Genomic DNA, 20,486 nt, shown 5'->3' with positions numbered 1-20,486 from the left:
CTATCTATCTATCTATCTATCTATCTATCTATCTGTCTGTCTGTCTGTCTGTCTGTCTGTCTGTCTGTCTGTCTGTCTGTCTGTCTGTCTGTCTGTCTGTCTGTCTGTCTGTCTGTCTGTCTATCTATCTATCTATCTATCTATCTATCTATCTATCTATCTATCTATCTATCTATCTATCTATCTATCTATCTATCTATCTATCTATCTATCTATCTATCTATCTAGCCGCCTACGACTTTGAGCTCTCCTGGCCGTTTCGATAAAGGTATCGATACCAAAGTTGGTATAGCATACGATGACTGTATGAAGAACACATAGAAGTCGCACCATGACAATCATGACATGTGTGTCATGAATGCCATGATTTAGATTTCATGGTCCTGATGCTCTTGCGGTGCTTTCGTTCACATGGCATGCTGCAAAACTGGTATGGTATGACATGATTGCATGGCAAACACAAGCGACTGACCCTAACATGAAAATCATGACATGCGTGTCATGTAACAACATGACTACATGCCACGCTCATGATGCGCTCACGGTCGTTTCGCTAGCATAACATATATACAATTTGCCATTACGGTACGTGAATGGATGACGAAGGTATGTGACTGGTGCAAACATGATAATCATGAGATGCGTGTCATGCAACAACATGACTACATGCCACGCTCATGATGCGCTGGCAGCCGTTTCGCTAGCTTCACTTATACCACATTTGGTATTACGGGACGTGAATGGGTGACGAAGGTATGATACTGGTGCAAACATGACAAACATGAGATGCGTGTCATGTAACATGACTACATGCTACGCTCATGATGCACTCACGGCCGTTTCGCTAGCTTCACATGCACCAAACTCGGTATTACGTGACGCGAACGGACGACATAGATAAATGTCACATCCAAACATGATAACAACATCTGCGTCATGTAACAACATGACTACATGCCACACTCATGATGGGCTCGCGGCCGTTTCTCTAGCTTCACATATGCCAAATTTGGTATTACGTGACGCCAATGGATCACGAAGGTATGTGATTGGTGCAAACATGATAATCATGAGATGCGTGTCATGTGAGAACTTGACTACAGGCCACAGTCAAGGTGCCAAGACATTTCGACGTGACGCGGTGCGCTTGCTCGCCGGCGTTCATTTCGTTGCGTCACACCGGCGTTACCACGCCAGGCGCCGGTCCTGCCATGTACTCGAAGGCACGCACTGCGCTGCGTTGCTTTGACGCATGCGCGTTTCAGCACGTCCGGCGTCCCTCTGTTACGAAAAGAGGGAGACACAGTGTTGTCTGGGTAAAGCATCGGTGCGAAATGCAGCATGCCGCATTTCGCGCCTGTTGCCGTCGGGTCGCGCCGACGGACGCTGGTCGCGCCGGTCTCCTGGCGTTATACTATAGAGTGCTCGCGTTTTGCAAAAGTAACGTCGCTGTTCCCACAGCGTGCGCATGCGTCAACGTTCATTGGAGTATATTGGGTCCGTCATGATGCACTCACGGCCGTTTTGCTAGCTCCACTTATACCAAATTTGATGTTACATGACGTCAATGAATGACGAAATAAATGGCTGGTGCAAACACGATAATCTTGACACGCGTGTCATGTAAGAACATGACAGCGTACTACGCTCATAGCGCGCTCGCGGGCGTTTCGCTAGCTCCACGTATACTAAATTTGGTATCACGGGACGTGAATAGATGACGAAGGTAAACAACACATTCAAACATAATAATCATGACATGGAAGTCATGTACGGTGTCATTTACCTCCACCTCCTAACGTTGTGCTGATTTTCAAGGGACATATATCAACCTTTCTCCTTTGTGCTTCGCATATCATGGATCCCCACTGTACGTGGAATCTGCCAATTTTTTGTTTATATATTTTTAATCTACGAGAGCGGTGTTAAGAAAACATTACACCATCTCTCGCTAAAGGGAACCGAGTGTAGATGTGAAGCAGCGCGCGCTAACGCCTACACTGGCTGCGGCTTTGACGCTGGCGATCATCGCGGCGTTGCGCAGGAGAGAAACCTGGGGAGGCGCAAATCACGCAGCGATGATTCGGTGTTTCCTACTGGAACATGGCAATCGCTGCTATTGGGCAATGAGAGACAGATGACTCCGATTGAACACAAAGACCCGCAGTCCGCTTTTAGCTAATGAGCACGCTGCGAATTTTTATTGTTCAGCAAAGTTCAACAGAAATCTACCACCGGCACTACCTTTGTGGTCAAGATCCAGTGCCTATATATACAGGCAAGTGGCCAGTGAACGGTTGTGCAGTGCGAGAAGTGGTTTTTAAAATCAGGACGGCTCAGTGCTTTCCCATAGTTGAGTACGAACTACTCAAAATCGTTAAACATTTTTTCTAAACACAAACTTGCTAGCAGACGTGCGTCAGCGTTGCAAGGCGAGAACGTGGGGAGCGTATATATGAGAGGAGCGAGGGGAAGCACATGTGCATTGTGGTCTTAAACACCGCGGGGAAGGATGTCTTGAGGAGAGAAGGGTGAGTGAGCGTGGGCTACGCGGGCTGAGTCGGCGTTGTGAGGCGAGATGGGGGAGCGTAGAGGAGGCGGAGGGGCGCATGCGTTCTAAGGATGGTCATGCCACACACAGGATTGAGCTCGACCATATAAGACGCTTTGCGTATAATACAAGTTCGTACAGCCATAAGTGTGCGCGAGGTTCTCCCATCGAGGGGAGACGGGCGAAGTTTCACTGCAGCTCCCTTCTCTAAACCCCTCCCACCTCTGGCTGCAAAATTACAAGGGAGTCGCTCGGCTGATATCGTTCCAGGCGGTTCTCACGTCCGCGATGTGCTCTCTGCGTCAACCGCTCACCCCCTCCGTGCACTTCTCTAACGGGCTCCAAATCTTTTACTTTTCTCTCAATCTTGACTTCTCCCTCGATCCCTTTTGATTCTTCCTTATCCCATTCCCTTGTCAGCTATAGTGCTGAGGTGCTACACTCTGATGCAGGCAGTTGCTGGGCTTACTTTTCCTTTCATTTTTTATATTTAAAAACCACTACCCAGCACCTTACGATTACAACCCAGTGCAAAAACAAGGAAACAAAGGAAAGAGGAAGGTTGCACATCCCCCTTAACTTGAATTTCTCTCCCTTCCATGTGACAGCCTATGCGTGCAGCCCCTTCTCGTCATGCAGAAAGTTTAATGTCACGGTGGAAGTGGAGCTTGTTCTTGGTCTGGCAAGAGACAGAAATACGGTGAAGCAGCGCCGTATCGCTCCTCATTTCCCGCTCGTTGTGCTGAAGGGCTTAAGCCGCTGCCAGTTTCTAGTGGCAGTGCAGAATGATCTGGAAATGAGGAGTGGTGCCGTCGTACTGTTCAGAATTAGCGCACTGTATTTCTGTAACTTGTTTAACACCATCACCATCATCATCAACCTAACAACGCCAACTGCAGGGCCTCTCCTATGATCCGCCAATCAACTCAATCTTGTGCTTTCTGCTGCCACATTATACCTTCGAACTTTTTTATCTCATCAGCCCACCTAACTTTCTGTCTCCCCTTCACTCGCTTGCTTTCTATTGGGAATCTAGCCAGTTACTCTCAATGACCAGCAGTTATCCTGTATGCCTACGTGCTAGGTGCTCGGCCCATGTCCATTTCTTCTTGATTTCAAGTATGATATCCTTGACTACAGTTCGTTTCCTAACCCACTTTGCTCTCTTCTTGTCTCTTGAGGCTACACCAGTCATTTTCCTTTCCATCGCTCTTTGCGTCGTCTTCAATTTAAGCTGAACCCTCTGTGTTAGCATCCAGGTTTCTGCTCCACCTATATGCAAGTACCGGCAATATGCAGGTGTTATATACCTTCCTCTTAAAATTTAGTAGTAGATTACCATTAGTGATTTGAGAATGCTTGCCGAATGTGATCCACCCTACCCTCATTCTTCTAGTTACTTCACTTTCATGGTTCGGCTCCGCTGTTACTATCCTGCCCCAAGTAGAAATATCCCTTTACAACTACCAGCGTCTATCCACCTATCGCAAAGTGATGTTTTCTGCCAAGAATGTTGCACATTACTTTAGTTTTGTGCAGATTAATTTTTAGACTCACTCTTCGGTTTTCTGTGTCCGATTGAGTAATAATGATCTATAATTCGTCCCCTGAGTTATTCATCAAGGCAATATCATCAGCGAATCGCAGTTTACTAAGATTCTCTTCGTTAACTCTTATCCCTAACTCTTCCCAATCTGGGGCTCTGAAAACCTCCTGTAAATACGCGGTGAATAGCACTGGAAAGATAGTGTCTCCCTTCTTTACACCCGTTTTTATTGAGAGACCCCGACGACTCCCAAAATAACTCTCAATCCAAGCCAGCACGCTGCTGGCTTGAATTGTGCCAGCAGCCATCCCATCAGCCATCCCGCTGCCGCCCTCTCCTCGGCTTCGAGCAAAGCGAAGGTGCACACCGGAGCTTCCTCGTCTCCTGCCACGGCCGTGGCTATCTGCGAGGGATACCCCCTGACAGCAACACCTCCTCATCTTGTCCTTCAACTAATGCGGTCGCCGAGCAAACCACGTCCGCCTCTAGTGAGCGCGTTGTGCCCCCAAGCACGCCTCCGCGTTCTGCTAGTCCCCACGTCGTTGGCAACCTTTCTCCGAGTGAACGTGCGGCCACCATCGTCTTTCGGCCTGTTGGGAAGAAGGCTAACTTCCTGGCTGCGTCGAGGGATGCTATCGCCACCTTTTTTTGAGGTTCCAGCCACCCAGCGAGTCCGGGTCAATTTGCGGCGCCACCTCGTTGCTGTCGACACCCACCCTACTGCCGATCTGACCGCCCTACTCCAGGTGGAGACGATCTGCGAGACCAAGGTTCGAGCCAAACAACTCGACCTGAACACCTGTGTTGGCATGGTTTTTGGAGTGGACCCAACGATCCCCTTCGAGGACATTGCTTCACCAGTGCCCCTCGTGTCCGGTGTACGCAGAAGCAACTGCCTCACCCTCACCTTCGTTGGGACTACCGTCCCGCCGGATATACTGCTTTACAAGCAAAAGCACCCTGTTTGACCCCGTTCGCCCCGGCCCCTGCAGTGCTCCCGTTGCAGCTACTTCGGGCATGCGACCGCCACCTGCTCTCGAGACGAACGGTGCCTGTGCTCCAGCATCAAGCACGCCTCAGGATCGTGTGCAGTACACCCACGTTGCATAAACTGCAGCGGGAAACACTCTGCAACCCAGCCCCGCAGTTCAGTCTGGCAACTCCATCGCAGGGCCGCGGTCATCATAGCCTCAACCGATGGCACCGTGCCTCACCACCAAGCCATGCAGCACGCTAGGACCGCAGGCAGCAACGCCTCCATCATTAAGGGTTGCTCCTTCCGAGATGCGCTCGCGGGTACCGGCGACACGACCTCGGGGGCCGCCCCTCGTCCTACAACGAGTGCGCCCGTCGTCCCCACAACAACGACGACGGCCCCGCCCTAATCCACAGCTCAGCCGGCCCCTACCATCGTCCAAAAGCGCTCGATGGCGACGCAGACACCACGCGATTTTTCACAAACGCCGGTTCCTGTCACCGTCTCGAGAAGCATGAGGACTGAGCCCGCTACATAGACCTCGCAGCAACCTGACATTCAAACCAGGAATGACATCCTCATTGGGCTTGCTTCGGGACTTCAAGTGGCGCTCTGGGCCCTTCCAGTCGGCTCCCGCGAGCGCTATCTCTGTGTTGTGCCCCTGCTCACCTTCGAGATCGTCGCTGAGCGGTTCGGCCTCTACCTGAACGAACCAGCTGTATTTCCTGAGTTCTTCTCTGGCCCGTGTCAAAACGTGCACATCACTGTACCCCCGGCCTTCGTGGTGGTAGTCCCAGTCGACTACGTGTGGCATACCGGTCTTCTTCTTGCGCGCGAGCGACTCGCAGCTGAATGCACTTTTTCACCTCTACCTTTTTCGTTCCTCTTTTCTCCTCTCCCTTTAATTCCTGTTCCCCCGTCCCTTGCGCAGAACTGTGGAGGTGCCCATAGTTTAAGAGAGGCAGTAACGGAACTGCGCTTATTTCTTCCTCTTTTTTCCTTTTCAAAGTCACTTCAGTCCACGCGACACGTTCCTGCGAGATGTAGTAAAAAAAGGTGACAGAAAGGTTCATCTTTCTCGTGTCCACCTCGTTGTAATGGGACGCTTGCTTCGAGTCCACGTGGTGAAGTGCCGGTCACCTTTGAGGTCATAAACAGAACCTTCGAACAAATACTATGCGAGAATGAGCGGCGCACACGTGCAGAGCACGTGGTACACATCGTTGTCTTCTGCCGGAGCCATACACTAGGGGTATAGGGTAGCGTCGCCCTGGAGGAATTGCTTGCGCTTGTAAACTATAGCAGGTGTGGTTTACGCGAGGGTTACACCAAATCGCGAATACCATTCATAGAAGTGTGCTACACGTTTGTGAGGCGACAGGGAAGGGAACGAGCAAACTCCAAGTTATGTAAAAACGTGTGACACGTCGGAATAAATATTTATTGGTGAGGAGAAGGAAAAACAAATCCGGTGCAGCCGGGATATTTAGGCACATGCGCTTCGCGCTTGTTCGTGCTTTGTCTGCGGCGCACAGCATCAAATGATTCACACGTTTGTCCTTGAAGTCAATGAAGATGAACACTGAGAGGGGAGTCGTTACGAAGCTTATATTTATTTTCAGGCATGATAATATTGTAAGTAACTTCGTACAGATCTAAGTACGCATCAACAAGAAAGAACAAATAGACCCAAGTTTCGCGACATCGACAGGCATGGTAATGATTAGGACACTTGGTATATGTCCTACAGGACAAAATAAATGCATAGGCAATATCAAGACATATCACTTGCTACGGAACCCACTTTTTTTTTTAGAACCAATGTTGAGGTTTTCGAACCCTAATGTTAAGGTGTGCTAAAGTTCGTGAACGCGGAAGTTAGATATGCTCGTCATTTACCTAATTGCATCCGTTTTTTTATTATTTTTTCGACTATATACCGTGTGTCGACAAGCTCGCTTATGTAGGCACGCGATTGCGGGCAGTCATCATTATTATTATTTCAGAAGGCAGTGACTGCGTACTTTTCTTACTGTGCCCTGTATAAAACACTGGTACTAAGAAACCATGGGCGACGTCTCTCATGGCTCGGACGAAGTTGCCCGGCTGTTTTTTGTGCCGCAAGAAGAGCCGCATTTGCATCGTCGTGCTTCTATCTGAATCCCAACCTTACAAATATATTTCGTATACTTACATACCGAAAGGCTGCCAAGAGAGCTCCCGCCAGCCTTCCAGACAGGCTGGACTGAGCCGCCCTAATATCTTTCTCATTGCAAGACTGGGTGTTGTGTGTTCATGTATGGTTCTGGGCATTGAACGTCCCCCGTCCAATGAAGTAGCTGAACCGTTCTCTGTCAAACGTGCATCGGTGTCTATGAGTGCATTTACTGGGGGCTCCGTATCACTCGGAAGTTGACGCCGATCAGTCGCGGCAAGAAAAAAAAAGTACAAGAAAAAAACAATGCGTCGCGGCAAAGGCAAGCATGTGTTTGGAGGTCAGACGACTGGCCGCGCCCACGCGTTCTGCATCGGCGCAACAGGCACCCAAGGAAAGTGCGGACAAAAGGCGGTGTCTAGGGAGGCCCGCGACGAACAACCCGACGACAAGACGGCGTCGCGCAGCTCCTGGCGGGCCTTGCGCACGATCAGGCTCATGAGCACCACGCTCAGCACGACCTGCGCGAAGGGAAGGCATCAGATCAAACGATATTACTCCATCGGAGGAGTGTATACCTGAGCTAGAAGCACGGCGTATCCGGTGGCCGCGGTGGTGTCGTCGTCGAGCACTTCCTCCATGGAGCGCACCGTGGTCCCCAGGTAGACGTTAATGACCTGCGTCGGCACTAAGCCCAGCGCGGACGCCGTCACGTACCGTCCCAGGCTCATCTGGCTCACCTGCGCAAGTAACCCCACACGCGTTGGTCAGTCGTCGCCGCTGGAACCATCACCCAGAAAGTCTCTCAAGAAAAAGACTCGTCAATTAAATAATTTATTTATTTGTTTCATAATTTACTCGGCATGATTCGCTTCTCTATAAATGACGCAGGCAAGCTTCACAGTGCCACCTTGCGCATATATTGCTGTTCGAAATATTCAGGCAGAACCAGTTTAGGTTGTTTATATTTGAATACGGGAAAGCATATGGACTCCGACACGGAATATAACACATCCAGTTCGCGCTCTTAATGTGTTTGTTCAGTATGTATCTATTTCAGACCCTCACGATGTCTCGTATACTTCGAATAATGAAATATGAGACGTACGTTCTGACAGATTCATTAGATTGAATGAGGACAATCCTTCTGTTCTAACAGCAAATTGATAAAATTAGCCAACACTATAGCTATTAGCCAACATATATGGCAACACTAGCATACATTTGTCAATCGCATCGAATTAGCCAGTGCTAACAAGTGATGGAGTTATGCGAATGAATACGGTAGGACAGGGCACAGGTCTCCACAAATCACGGGTGTCCATACTCTGCGACCCAATCTAGCACACGAACGCTGGATTCCGGGCCGACCGGTTGTGCCCTCGTGATATCCGACGTCAGCATAGCTCTAGCCGACTGGGCTGGCCCTACGTCATCTCCTGACGCCGATCTCCGACAACAGCGTAGCTCTGACCAACTGCACTTGCCCTACGCCATCTCCTGATGCCAACAAGAGCTCTCGCAAGTGGTGCCCCGTCCTCGGACTCCTGTGGCCGTGTTTCCATCTTTCCTATCTCTCCTATCCCTCGTATGTCCTCGCTCGCTGTCCCAGCGCATCTCTCTCTCTATATATATATACCTTTAATCCTATCTTTTTAATCCCTCCTCACCCCCAACCCTTGTGAGCTACTGTTGAGGTGTCGTACCCTGATGCAGACAGTTACGGGGTTCACTTTTCTCTTCTTTTCCCTCTTATAACTACTTCTCGCACACGAAAAGGGCTGCTTAGAAGGAGAGGTACAGCTTGTGGCATGCCTCTCCCCCCCGGCCACCACCACACGCACACCGCCTGCCCGCAGAAGCACCACACCTCCTTGCAAAACTTTCTGTGGACGGTCTCGAGCACATTGGTGGTCTGGACGGCATCTTGCGAAGTTGCCTTGCAGGAGAACGAAAGTTGTATTTACAGCTCTCACGGACCATGACTTAAACATAATGCTTTTTCCCTCGCGCTACAGGCAAATACAAAACAAACTAAAAAGTTGGTGTTTTAAGTGACAAAATCACGAAACGATTATTTGGCACTCCATAGCGGGCGACTACTTATGAACCTCGACCACTCAAGTTTCTTTAACGTGCACCTAGATCTACGTAATAATGAAACGCTTCAACGTATATATATATATATATATATATATATATATATATATATATATATATATATATATATATATATATATATATATATATATATATATATATGGCATTTTATTACTGTAATGTCGTTGTTCTTCAAAAGAGAAGCGCCCGTGTAAATGCGTTGCTGTCGCTCGGAGGATATTGGCAGCGTAGGCAGACGCAGCGGAATTTCCTGTGTCAACGTAAAGCCGCCTTTTCAGATGCCACTGACCTCCTCAGCCGATTTTGCTGCTCTTGAAGAGAAGCGGCGATAACGGGCTAAGTGCCCTGCCGGACTATACAATACCTGCGGACACAGATCGATATGTCGCACCCAGGGCTCCTTCGCGCTGGCGAAACTGCTTTTATTTCGGAGAGAGGGAGGTACATCTTCCTCTCTCTCCGCCATTCGCAGCCTACAGATATGAAAGCCAAGCAAAGTGTCGGCAGGTGGTATCTGTAACTTGTTAATGAGATAGGACTCGCGAACTTCTCGGTCATGATGAGTTTTAAACCCGGATTGTAATATTGTGGCTTTGATGTTTTCGAAAGAGTGCCCTGGCATCTGGACATGTTTTGACAGTGGAAGATGAGGAAGGTTAGAAGCATGGGCTCTGTGGTTGTTAAAACGTAACCTGAATGATGTTTCGGTATGCCCAATGTATTGCATACGGCAAGTGGAGCACTCAAGCATGTAGATAACATTAGCGCTGTCGCAAGTGAAGTCTCCGTTGATTTTTAAGGAAAAGTTTGATGCGGTGCTAGTTGCGGTATGAGTACTTGACATGTGCGGGCAAACCTTGCAGCGGGGCTTATTGCAAGGATGGCAACCACTGTAGTTGGACCGATTAATTATTTTCGATGATGTTAATGTATCATGCAGGTTGCGTGATCTGCGGTAAACTACCCTCGATGGTTCCGTAAAAATGTCTTTTAAGTGATCACTTTGTTGCAAGATATTGTGGTGTTTTCTTAGAATATTGGCCACATTAGGAACCGAAGCTGAGTGCGTAAGGATGAGGTTAACACTGTTACGTGAAGTGTTTGCAGATCGTTTGTTGCTTGTGAGCAACTCTTTACGGTCAATGTTGTTAGCCTTCTTGAGGGCGTCGTCTATGATTCCCGATGGGTATCCTTGCCTCGTAAGAGCACCTCGTAGGTCTTCGCAGTTGCGAGCGAAATCATTGTTATCAGAGCAGATGCGTTTAAAGCGAATGGCCTGACTATATGGAATACTGGTTTTGCAGTGTTTTGTGTGACTACTATGGAAGTGAAGATACTGATGTCTATCGGTTGGTTTCCTATATAGTTTGGTCGTCAATTTTCGATTGCACAGTGTCACTGTGACGTCAAGAAAGTTGACACTGGTGTCCGAGTATGAGTGCGAGAATGATATATTTGGATGGGCATTATTATAATCGCTGATGAAAGAAAGAAGCTGGGATTCACCATGATGCCATACTAAAAAAATGTCATCGATAAAACGCTTGTAATAAAAAGGCTTCAAATCGCGGCTGGCAAGAAAATCGCGTTCTAGAGAGCCCATAAAAATATTTGCGTAATTCGGGCCTATTCGTGTGCCCATGGAAGTGCCGCTAACTTGAATGAAGTGTTGTCCGTTGAACTCGAAATTGTTTAGTTCGAGAATTAATTTGAGAAGCGTAGCTAGTGTAGAGGAGTCTATCGATTTGTCGAGGTCAGACTCGTTATACGCTTTTACAACAGCGCGGATACCATCAGAATGGGGAATGTTGGTGTACAAAGAACAAACATCGAGGATCACCAAAAATGACCCATCAGGAATGTCTAAATCAATGATATCATTTAAAAAGTGATTGGTGTCTTTAATGTACGAGGGAAGTGAAACCGGAATAGAAGAAATGAGGGTATCAACGTAGCGTGACAAATTTTCTGTCACCGTACCTATACCAGACACAATCGGTCTACCGGGAATGTTTTCTTTGTGAATTTTGGGTAGGGTGTAGAACCTACCAGCCACCGGGCTTAGTGGAATCAGCGTACGTAATGCAGACTGAGCGATTTTGTTTTCTTTTACAAGATCTGTAACAACATCACTGACAATGCGTTTAAATTCCGCTGTCGGGTCGTCATTTAGACGCCTGTAGTATGTGGTGTCATCAAGTTGTCTCTGGGCTTCACCTATATAGCTGTCAGCATTCAATACCACTACTGCACCACCTTTATCTGCTGGCTTAATTACTATATCATTGCGGCTAGCCAATGCTTTGATAGCCTGAGCCTCTTTAAAGGTGACGTTATGGCGGAAGGGAAAACGTGTTTTGTACGCTTGAAGTACATCATCCTGTACAGCTCGTATATATAAATCGAGGCATTTATCCCGTTGAGTGGGTGGTGTCCAGTGTTTACCAGATGGTAACGCGGAGTTGGTTTGTTCACTTGGTTGGCGGTTGAAAAAGTACTCGCGCAATCGCATGTTTCTTTCAAAGTTATGAAGATCGGCAATGAGCGTGAATTCATTGTAGCCGCCAGTTGCGGGACAAAAGTTTAAACCTAGCGACAAAACCTTAGATTCTTCAAGACTTAATTGATGACTAGATAAATTCACTATATTAGTAAGTTGCCCGGTATGCTTAGCAGGGTCGGAAACACTTCCATGCGCTTCGGAATACAAAGCAACGGGTATGTTATCCCGAACCATTTTCCTCCGCTTGACATGGTTAATTTCATTCAGCTTTTTCTGCCTGTACAAGTGGAGCTCCTTGTTTTCTTCACTGCTTAGGACATGTGTGGCACGCAGCTGTTTCTCCTTATTAGCTAGAACCTTCGCGGACGATTCATAATGCTTTGAAATGATCTCGGTCAATTCAATAGAAGCTCGTGCTAGCGTGTTGTTCCATTTAGTCAAATGTACACTCGACATTTCAGAAACCGCAGGTTTCAAGGACAGGCATAAGCCTTTAGGCGCAGTGGAAGTAGCAACATACATTTTCATAGTAGATGCATGCAATTCACAGCGCGTACGCTTCTCAATAACTTTACGAATTTTCATGAAATGAACGGATGCATTTAGATAAGCACTCTTACCGAACCTGGTGGTTCCTAGTCAGTTCATTTCATGGGATGGAACATCACGGTGTCCTCGTAAGTTGTACCTCGACTGAGGCATCGTGGCATTTCTGTTGATTGATGTGGGAGCTGGTCCGCGCGGCCCAGAATGTTGCGGCGGGTCGGATGATGTGTCGCGGTCAGGTAAATTCCGCAATCTTGTTCGGCCATTTTGGATCGTTGCAGCACCAGGCATCCTCCGGGGCTGTACGGTAGACGGTCTTTTAGGGCCGCTTGTAGTGGAAGTGCGATGTGAGGACACATTCGGCGCACAGTCAGTCCACATAGACGACCCCATATCTTTGGGGTTGTTGAAACATAATTGTCTAATATGGCATGCTAGCAGTGCGACACCCTCGAAACTTAGATGAAGTCCATCGGCTGCTAGAACATGGCTCGGAGGTAGCCATTCAAACTGGTGGTCCAAATAGGACACAAGTCTAGATCTTCGGCAAAAAACTCGAAGAAGGTGGTTGAAGTGACCCGCCTCCTTGTTGCAGTGACGAACCAAAGGTAGGTTAAAGCTCCCTCGACGACGATTCGTGGACCTTGGTAAAATCAAGCTTGCGTATATCCGCTTTATACATGGACGGGTGCTGGCGATGAAGCCAAGCACGTCCCTGTATCTTTCAAACGCAACACGTCCTGAGCACGAAGTCAAGTCATTTGTGCCCACATGAAGGATAAGGGTTTCTGTTGATTGTGGGACGAAGTCCAACAGCGAAAGAATGTCGTTGATCAAGGCACCACTTTGAGTGACGAAAGCGGGCGTTCCATCGATGAGCGGATCAAAATACTGGTGAAGATATTTGGCTTGGGAATCGCCCAATAAAACAGTGGATACGGATCCCTTGGGGAATTTCCCCACGATGCTCTTCGTCGTGACTTTTCCAGAACCCATAGTCGTGAATATTCAGCAGGAAGTTCAAGGGGTCTGGTACGTATAAAGAACACAAGCGAGTACACGTGCGAAAGAGCAATACTTTTATGCCAACGTTTCAGCCGTGGCACGGCCTTCGTCAGGGAATAAAGAGTAGACAAGCAGATGCCCCTTTTTTGGGCCGTTGAAATCACACAATTGATCAGAATAGTGATTAGAAAGTGCGAAAGCAATACCAAAACAACATTGTCAGTATAATTTGATACGAGTATTGAGCAACAATATCGCTGTGGATAACTCAAGATATGAGCGCATAGCTTCAGCGTAGGGCAAATTTTTATGCGTAGGGCAAATTTTTAAAGCAATAAAGCACTTCATAAGCCAAGCGAATATCATGAGCACATGTCACGCACACTGTAAGATACCCGAGGGACAGTAAACAAAATTCAACTGGTAACTGAAGCGTCAAGTTTGATGCCAAACTACTGCATGCGCACATATAATAAATGGAAGCACACACAAAAAATATATATAATCAAACAAATGAGAGAAGAAACGATGGCATGGGTTGGGGGGCATTTAACGCATTCCTGTGATGGACAATGCTACATAGAAAGGAAAGTAACGCGTCCAACGCTTTCGTTGATGCGTTAATTAATCGGTCCAACTAATTAATTAATTAATCGGTCAATTAATTAATCGGTCAATCAATAATCGGTCCAATTAATTAATCGGTCCAACTACAGTGGTTGCCATCCTTGCAATAAGCCCCGCTGCAAGGTTTGCCCGCACATGTCAAGTACTCATACCGCAACTAGCACCGCATCAAACTTTTCCTTAAAAATCAACGGAGACTTCACTTGCGACAGCGCTAATGTTATCTACATGCTTGAGTGCTCCACTTGCCGTATGCAATACATTGGGCATACCGAAACATCATTCAGGTTACGTTTTAACAACCACAGAGCCCATGCTTCTAACCTTCCTCATCTTCCACTGTCAAAACATGTCCAGATGCCAGGGCACTCTTTCGAAAACATCAAAGCCACAATATTACAATCCGGGTTTAAAACTCATCATGACCGAGAAGTTCGCGAGTCCTATCTCATTAACAAGTTCAACACTTTGCACTCAGGCATCAACGAAAGCGTTGGACGCGTTACTTTCCTTTCTATGTAGCATTGTCCATCACAGGAATGCGTTAAATGCCCCCCAACCCATGCCATCGTTTCTTCTCTCATTTGTTTGATTATATATATTTTTTGTGTGTGCTTCCATTTATTATATGTGCGCATGCAGTAGTTTGGCATCAAACTTGACGCTTCAGTTACCAGTTGAATTTTGTTTACTGTCCCTCGGGTATCTTACAGTGTGCGTGACATGTGCTCATGATATTCGCTTGGCTTATGAAGTGCTTTATTGCTTTAAAAATTTGCCCTACGCATAAAAATTTGCCCTACGCTGAAGCTATGCGCTCATATCTTGAGTTATCCACAGCGATATTGTTGCTCAATACTCGTATCAAATTATACTGACAATGTTGTTTTGGTATTGCTTTCGCACTTTCTAATCACTATTCTGATCAATTGTGTGATTTCAACGGCCCAAAAAAGGGGCATCTGCTTGTCTACTCTTTATTCCCTGACGAAGGCCGTGCCACGGCTGAAACGTTGGCATAAAAGTATTGCTCTTTCGCACGTGTACTCGCTTGTGTTCTTTATACGTACCAGACCCCTTGAACTTCCTGCTGAATATTCACGACTATGGGTTCTGGAAAAGTCACGACGAAGAGCATCGTGGGGAAATTCCCCAAGGGATCCGTATCCACTGTTTTATTGGGCGATTCCCAAGCCAAATATCTTCACCAGTATTTTGATCCGCTCATCGAGGGAACGCCCGCTTTCGTCACTCAAAGTGGTGCCTTGATCAACGACATTCTTTCGCTGTTGGACTTCGTCCCACAATCAACAGAAACCCTTATCCTTCATGTGGGCACAAATGACTTGACTTCGTGCTCAGGACGTGTTGCGTTTGAAAGATACAGGGACGTGCTTGGCTTCATCGCCAGCACCCGTCCATGTATAAAGCGGATATACGCAAGCTTGATTTTACCAAGGTCCACGAATCGTCGTCGAGGGAGCTTTAACCTACCTTTGGTTCGTCACTGCAACAAGGAGGCGGGTCACTTCAACCACCTTCTTCGAGTTTTTTGCCGAAGATCTAGACTTGTGTCCTATTTGGACCACCAGTTTGAATGGCTACCTCCGAGCCATGTTCTAGCAGCCGATGGACTTCATCTAAGTTTCGAGGGTGTCGCACTGCTAGCATGCCATATTAGACAATTATGTTTCAACAACCCCAAAGATATGGGGTCGTCTATGTGGACTGACTGTGCGCCGAATGTGTCCTCACATCGCACTTCCACTACAAGCGGCCCTAAAAGACCGTCTACCGTACAGCCCCGGAGGATGCCTGGTGCTGCAACGATCCAAAATGGCCGAACAAGATTGCGGAATTCACCTGACCGCGACACATCATCCGACCCGCCGCAACATTCTGGGCCGCGCGGACCAGCTCCCACATCAATCAACAGAAATGCCACGATGCCTCAGTCGAGGTACAACTTACGAGGACACCGTGATGTTCCATCCCATGAAATGAACTGACTAGGAACCACCAGGTTCGGTAAGAGTGCTTATCTAAATGCATCCGTTCATTTCATGAAAATTCGTAAAGTTATTGAGAAGCGTACGCGCTGTGAATTGCATGCATCTACTATGAAAATGTATGTTGCTACTTCCACTGCGCCTAAAGGCTTATGCCTGTCCTTGAAACCTGCGGTTTCTGAAATGTCGAGTGTACATTTGACTAAATGGAACAACACGCTAGCACGAGCTTCTATTGAATTGACCGAGATCATTTCAAAGCATTATGAATCGTCCGCGAAGGTTCTAGCTAATAAGGAGAAACAGCTGCGTGCCACACATGTCCTAAGCAGTGAAGAAAACAAGGAGCTCCACTTGTACAGGCAGAAAAAGCTGAATGAAATTAACCATGTCAAGCGGAGGAAAATGGTTCGGGATAACATACCCGTTGCTTTGTATTCCGAAGCGCATGGAAGTGTTTCCGACCCTGCTAAGCATACCGGGCAACTTACTAATATAGTGAATTTATCTAGTCATCAATTAAGTCTTGAAGAATCTAAGGTTTTGTCGCTAGGTTTAAACTTTTGTCCCGCAACTGGCGGCTACAATGAATTCACGCTCATTGCCGATCTTCATAACTTTGAAAGAAACATGCGATTGCGCGAGTACTTTTTCAACCGCCAACCAAGTGAACAAACCAACTCCGCGTTACCATCTGGTAAACACTGGACACCACCCACTCAACGGGATAAATGCCTCGATTTATATATACGAGCTGTACAGGATGATGTACTTCAAGCGTACAAAACACGTTTTCCCTTCCGCCATAACGTCACCTTTAAAGAGGCTCAGGCTATCAAAGCATTGGCTAGCCGCAATGATATAGTAATTAAGCCAGCAGATAAAGGTGGTGCAGTAGTGGTATTGAATGCTGACAGCTATATAGGTGAAGCCCAGAGACAACTTGATGACACCACATACTACAGGCGTCTAAATGACGACCCGACAGCGGAATTTAAACGCATTGTCAGTGATGTTGTTACAGATCTTGTAAAAGAAAACAAAATCGCTCAGTCTGCATTACGTACGCTGATTCCACTAAGCCCGGTGGCTGGTAGGTTCTACACCCTACCCAAAATTCACAAAGAAAACATTCCCGGTAGACCGATTGTGTCTGGTATAGGTACGGTGACAGAAAATTTGTCACGCTACGTTGATACCCTCATTTCTTCTATTCCGGTTTCACTTCCCTCGTACATTAAAGACACCAATCACTTTTTAAATGATATCATTGATTTAGACATTCCTGATGGGTCATTTTTGGTGATCCTCGATGTTTGTTCTTTGTACACCAACATTCCCCATTCTGATGGTATCCGCGCTGTTGTAAAAGCGTATAACGAGTCTGACCTCGACAAATCGATAGACTCCTCTACACTAGCTACGCTTCTCAAATTAATTCTCGAACTAAACAATTTCGAGTTCAACGGACAACACTTCATTCAAGTTAGCGGCACTTCCATGGGCACACGAATAGGCCCGAATTACGCAAATATTTTTATGGGCTCTCTAGAACGCGATTTTCTTGCCAGCCGCGATTTGAAGCCTTTTTATTACAAGCGTTTTATCGATGACATTTTTTTAGTATGGCATCATGGTGAATCCCAGCTTCTTTCTTTCATCAGCGATTATAATAATGCCCATCCAAATATATCATTCTCGCACTCATACTCGGACACCAGTGTCAACTTTCTTGACGTCACAGTGACACTGTGCAATCGAAAATTGACGACCAAACTATATAGGAAACCAACCGATAGACATCAGTATCTTCACTTCCATAGTAGTCACACAAAACACTGCAAAACCAGTATTCCATATAGTCAGGCCATTCGCTTTAAACGCATCTGCTCTGATAACAATGATTTCGCTCGCAACTGCGAAGACCTACGAGGTGCTCTTACGAGGCAAGGATACCCATCGGGAATCATAGACGACGCCCTCAAGAAGGCTAACAACATTGACCGTAAAGAGTTGCTCACAAGCAACAAACGATCTGCAAACACTTCACGTAACAGTGTTAACCTCATCCTTACGCACTCAGCTTCGGTTCCTAATGTGGCCAATATTCTAAGAAAACACCACAATATCTTGCAACAAAGTGATCACTTAAAAGACATTTTTACGGAACCATCGAGGGTAGTTTACCGCAGATCACGCAACCTGCATGATACATTAACATCATCGAAAATAATTAATCGGTCCAACTACAGTGGTTGCCATCCTTGCAATAAGCCCCGCTGCAAGGTTTGCCCGCACATGTCAAGTACTCATACCGCAACTAGCACCGCATCAAACTTTTCCTTAAAAATCAACGGAGACTTCACTTGCGACAGCGCTAATGTTATCTACATGCTTGAGTGCTCCACTTGCCGTATGCAATACATTGGGCATACCGAAACATCATTCAGGTTACGTTTTAACAACCACAGAGCCCATGCTTCTAACCTTCCTCATCTTCCACTGTCAAAACATGTCCAGATGCCAGGGCACTCTTTCGAAAACATCAAAGCCACAATATTACAATCCGGGTTTAAAACTCATCATGACCGAGAAGTTCGCGAGTCCTATCTCATTAACAAGTTCAACACTTTGCACTCAGGCATCAACGAAAGCGTTGGACGCGTTACTTTCCTTTCTATGTAGCATTGTCCATCACAGGAATGCGTTAAATGCCCCCCAACCCATGCCATCGTTTCTTCTCTCATTTGTTTGATTATATATATTTTTTGTGTGTGCTTCCATTTATTATATGTGCGCATGCAGTAGTTTGGCATCAAACTTGACGCTTCAGTTACCAGTTGAATTTTGTTTACTGTCCCTCGGGTATCTTACAGTGTGCGTGACATGTGCTCATGATATTCGCTTGGCTTATGAAGTGCTTTATTGCTTTAAAAATTTGCCCTACGCATAAAAATTTGCCCTACGCTGAAGCTATGCGCTCATATCTTGAGTTATCCACAGCGATATTGTTGCTCAATACTCGTATCAAATTATACTGACAATGTTGTTTTGGTATTGCTTTCGCACTTTCTAATCACTATTCTGATCAATTGTGTGATTTCAACGGCCCAAAAAAGGGGCATCTGCTTGTCTACTCTTTATTCCCTGACGAAGGCCGTGCCACGGCTGAAACGTTGGCATAAAAGTATTGCTCTTTCGCACGTGTACTCGCTTGTGTTCTTTATACGTACCAGACCCCTTGAACTTCCTGCTGAATATATATATATATATATATATATATATATATATATATATATATATATATATATATATATATATATATATACATATATATACTTTTAACTTTGCTTTGAGTAGAGAGCAAAAAGAACAAAAGAACTCAGGCCTTCTGGATGGGGCAAGCAGGTGTTACCATGGAACCATGCCAGTGTGCTCGCATCTGCTTTCCGAAAAAAAAAAACGAATACAATAAAGTCACGTGATGCCAAGAGTCCACTTAACGCACGTAATTTTGCATGGCAGAAGCCCCGCGGTGGTCTAGTGGCTGAGGTACTCGGCTGCTCGGTCGCGGGTTCTCGGTCGCGGGTTCTCGGTCGCGGGTTCTCGGTCGTGGGTTCAAATCCCGGCTGCGACGGCTGTATTTTCGATGGAGGCGGAAATGTTGTAGCCCCGTGTGCTCAGAATTGGGTGCACGTTAAAGAACCCCAGGTGGTCGAAATTTCCGGAGCCCTCCACTATATTCGGCGTCTCTCATAATCATATGGTGGTTATGGGACGTTAAACCCCACATATCAATCATTTGCATGGCAGAAGCATATAGAGTTGTGCCAGGCGTCAGGACGTGTGGATGCTCTGACGACGCCTGGCGTCAAACTATGGGTGCGGGGTTTAATGTCCACCCATTACAAAGCGCTCAGACATTTTTATTCGTCACCAGAAGCAACATCGCCTGTTGCCTTGTACTGACGCGTAGTTCGCACATTCTGATTTGCAAAAGGGGGCAATTATGGCGTAGTGGGCATTTCACAACTGCACTCAGTATAGGCCTCCTACACTATAGTTTCCCATGGACAACGTTACTGGCACAGGCGTTCCTTTCATATAGGGCGTGGTTGAGCTGTCCATCGTGAAGAGGCTACCGACCGAGAAGGCAATATGAACGGCGCCCCATTACGATATCTATTCTCAAAGCGAAGATCAGATCAGACGTCCTCCAACTTTTTTTTTCCTGTAGCATATAATTCTGTCATATACGTATAGTGTAAGAGTGTTCGCGTTATACGCAAAGGTTGTAGGCTCGGTATGCAATAGCGGCAAGTTAATTATTCTTATTTCACCCACTTTCACTTCCTGCCACTATCTCACGATTTCACGATTAATACACTTCAATTAAATAAGTACAAGTACTGCCCTCATTCGATTTTCGAAATACATATACTTTCTT

General features: G+C 46.6%; 1 protein-coding gene across 1 annotated transcript in view; it reads right to left on the bottom strand.

Annotated features, from left to right (window-relative positions):
• Positions 1–6,942: 6,942 nt before the first annotated feature.
• The window catches only part of LOC119176118 (transmembrane protein 64), a 50,959-nt gene continuing 37,415 nt past the window's right edge, over positions 6,943–20,486 (bottom strand). The window contains exons 2-3 of the mRNA XM_037427260.2: positions 7,807–7,968; positions 6,943–7,749 (exon numbers count right to left, since the gene is read on the bottom strand). Of these exons, the coding sequence (XP_037283157.1) occupies positions 7,570–7,749; positions 7,807–7,968 (342 nt within the window). The 3' untranslated portion in view covers positions 6,943–7,569. The remainder of the gene's footprint in view (positions 7,750–7,806; positions 7,969–20,486) is intronic.

The sequence above is a fragment of the Rhipicephalus microplus genome, chromosome X (assembly GCF_043290135.1).
Source record: "Rhipicephalus microplus isolate Deutch F79 chromosome X, USDA_Rmic, whole genome shotgun sequence".
Taxonomy (NCBI): domain Eukaryota; kingdom Metazoa; phylum Arthropoda; class Arachnida; order Ixodida; family Ixodidae; genus Rhipicephalus; species Rhipicephalus microplus.
The sequence above is the reverse complement of the archived record's forward strand: the minus strand, read 5'-3'. Positions and strand labels throughout refer to the sequence as shown.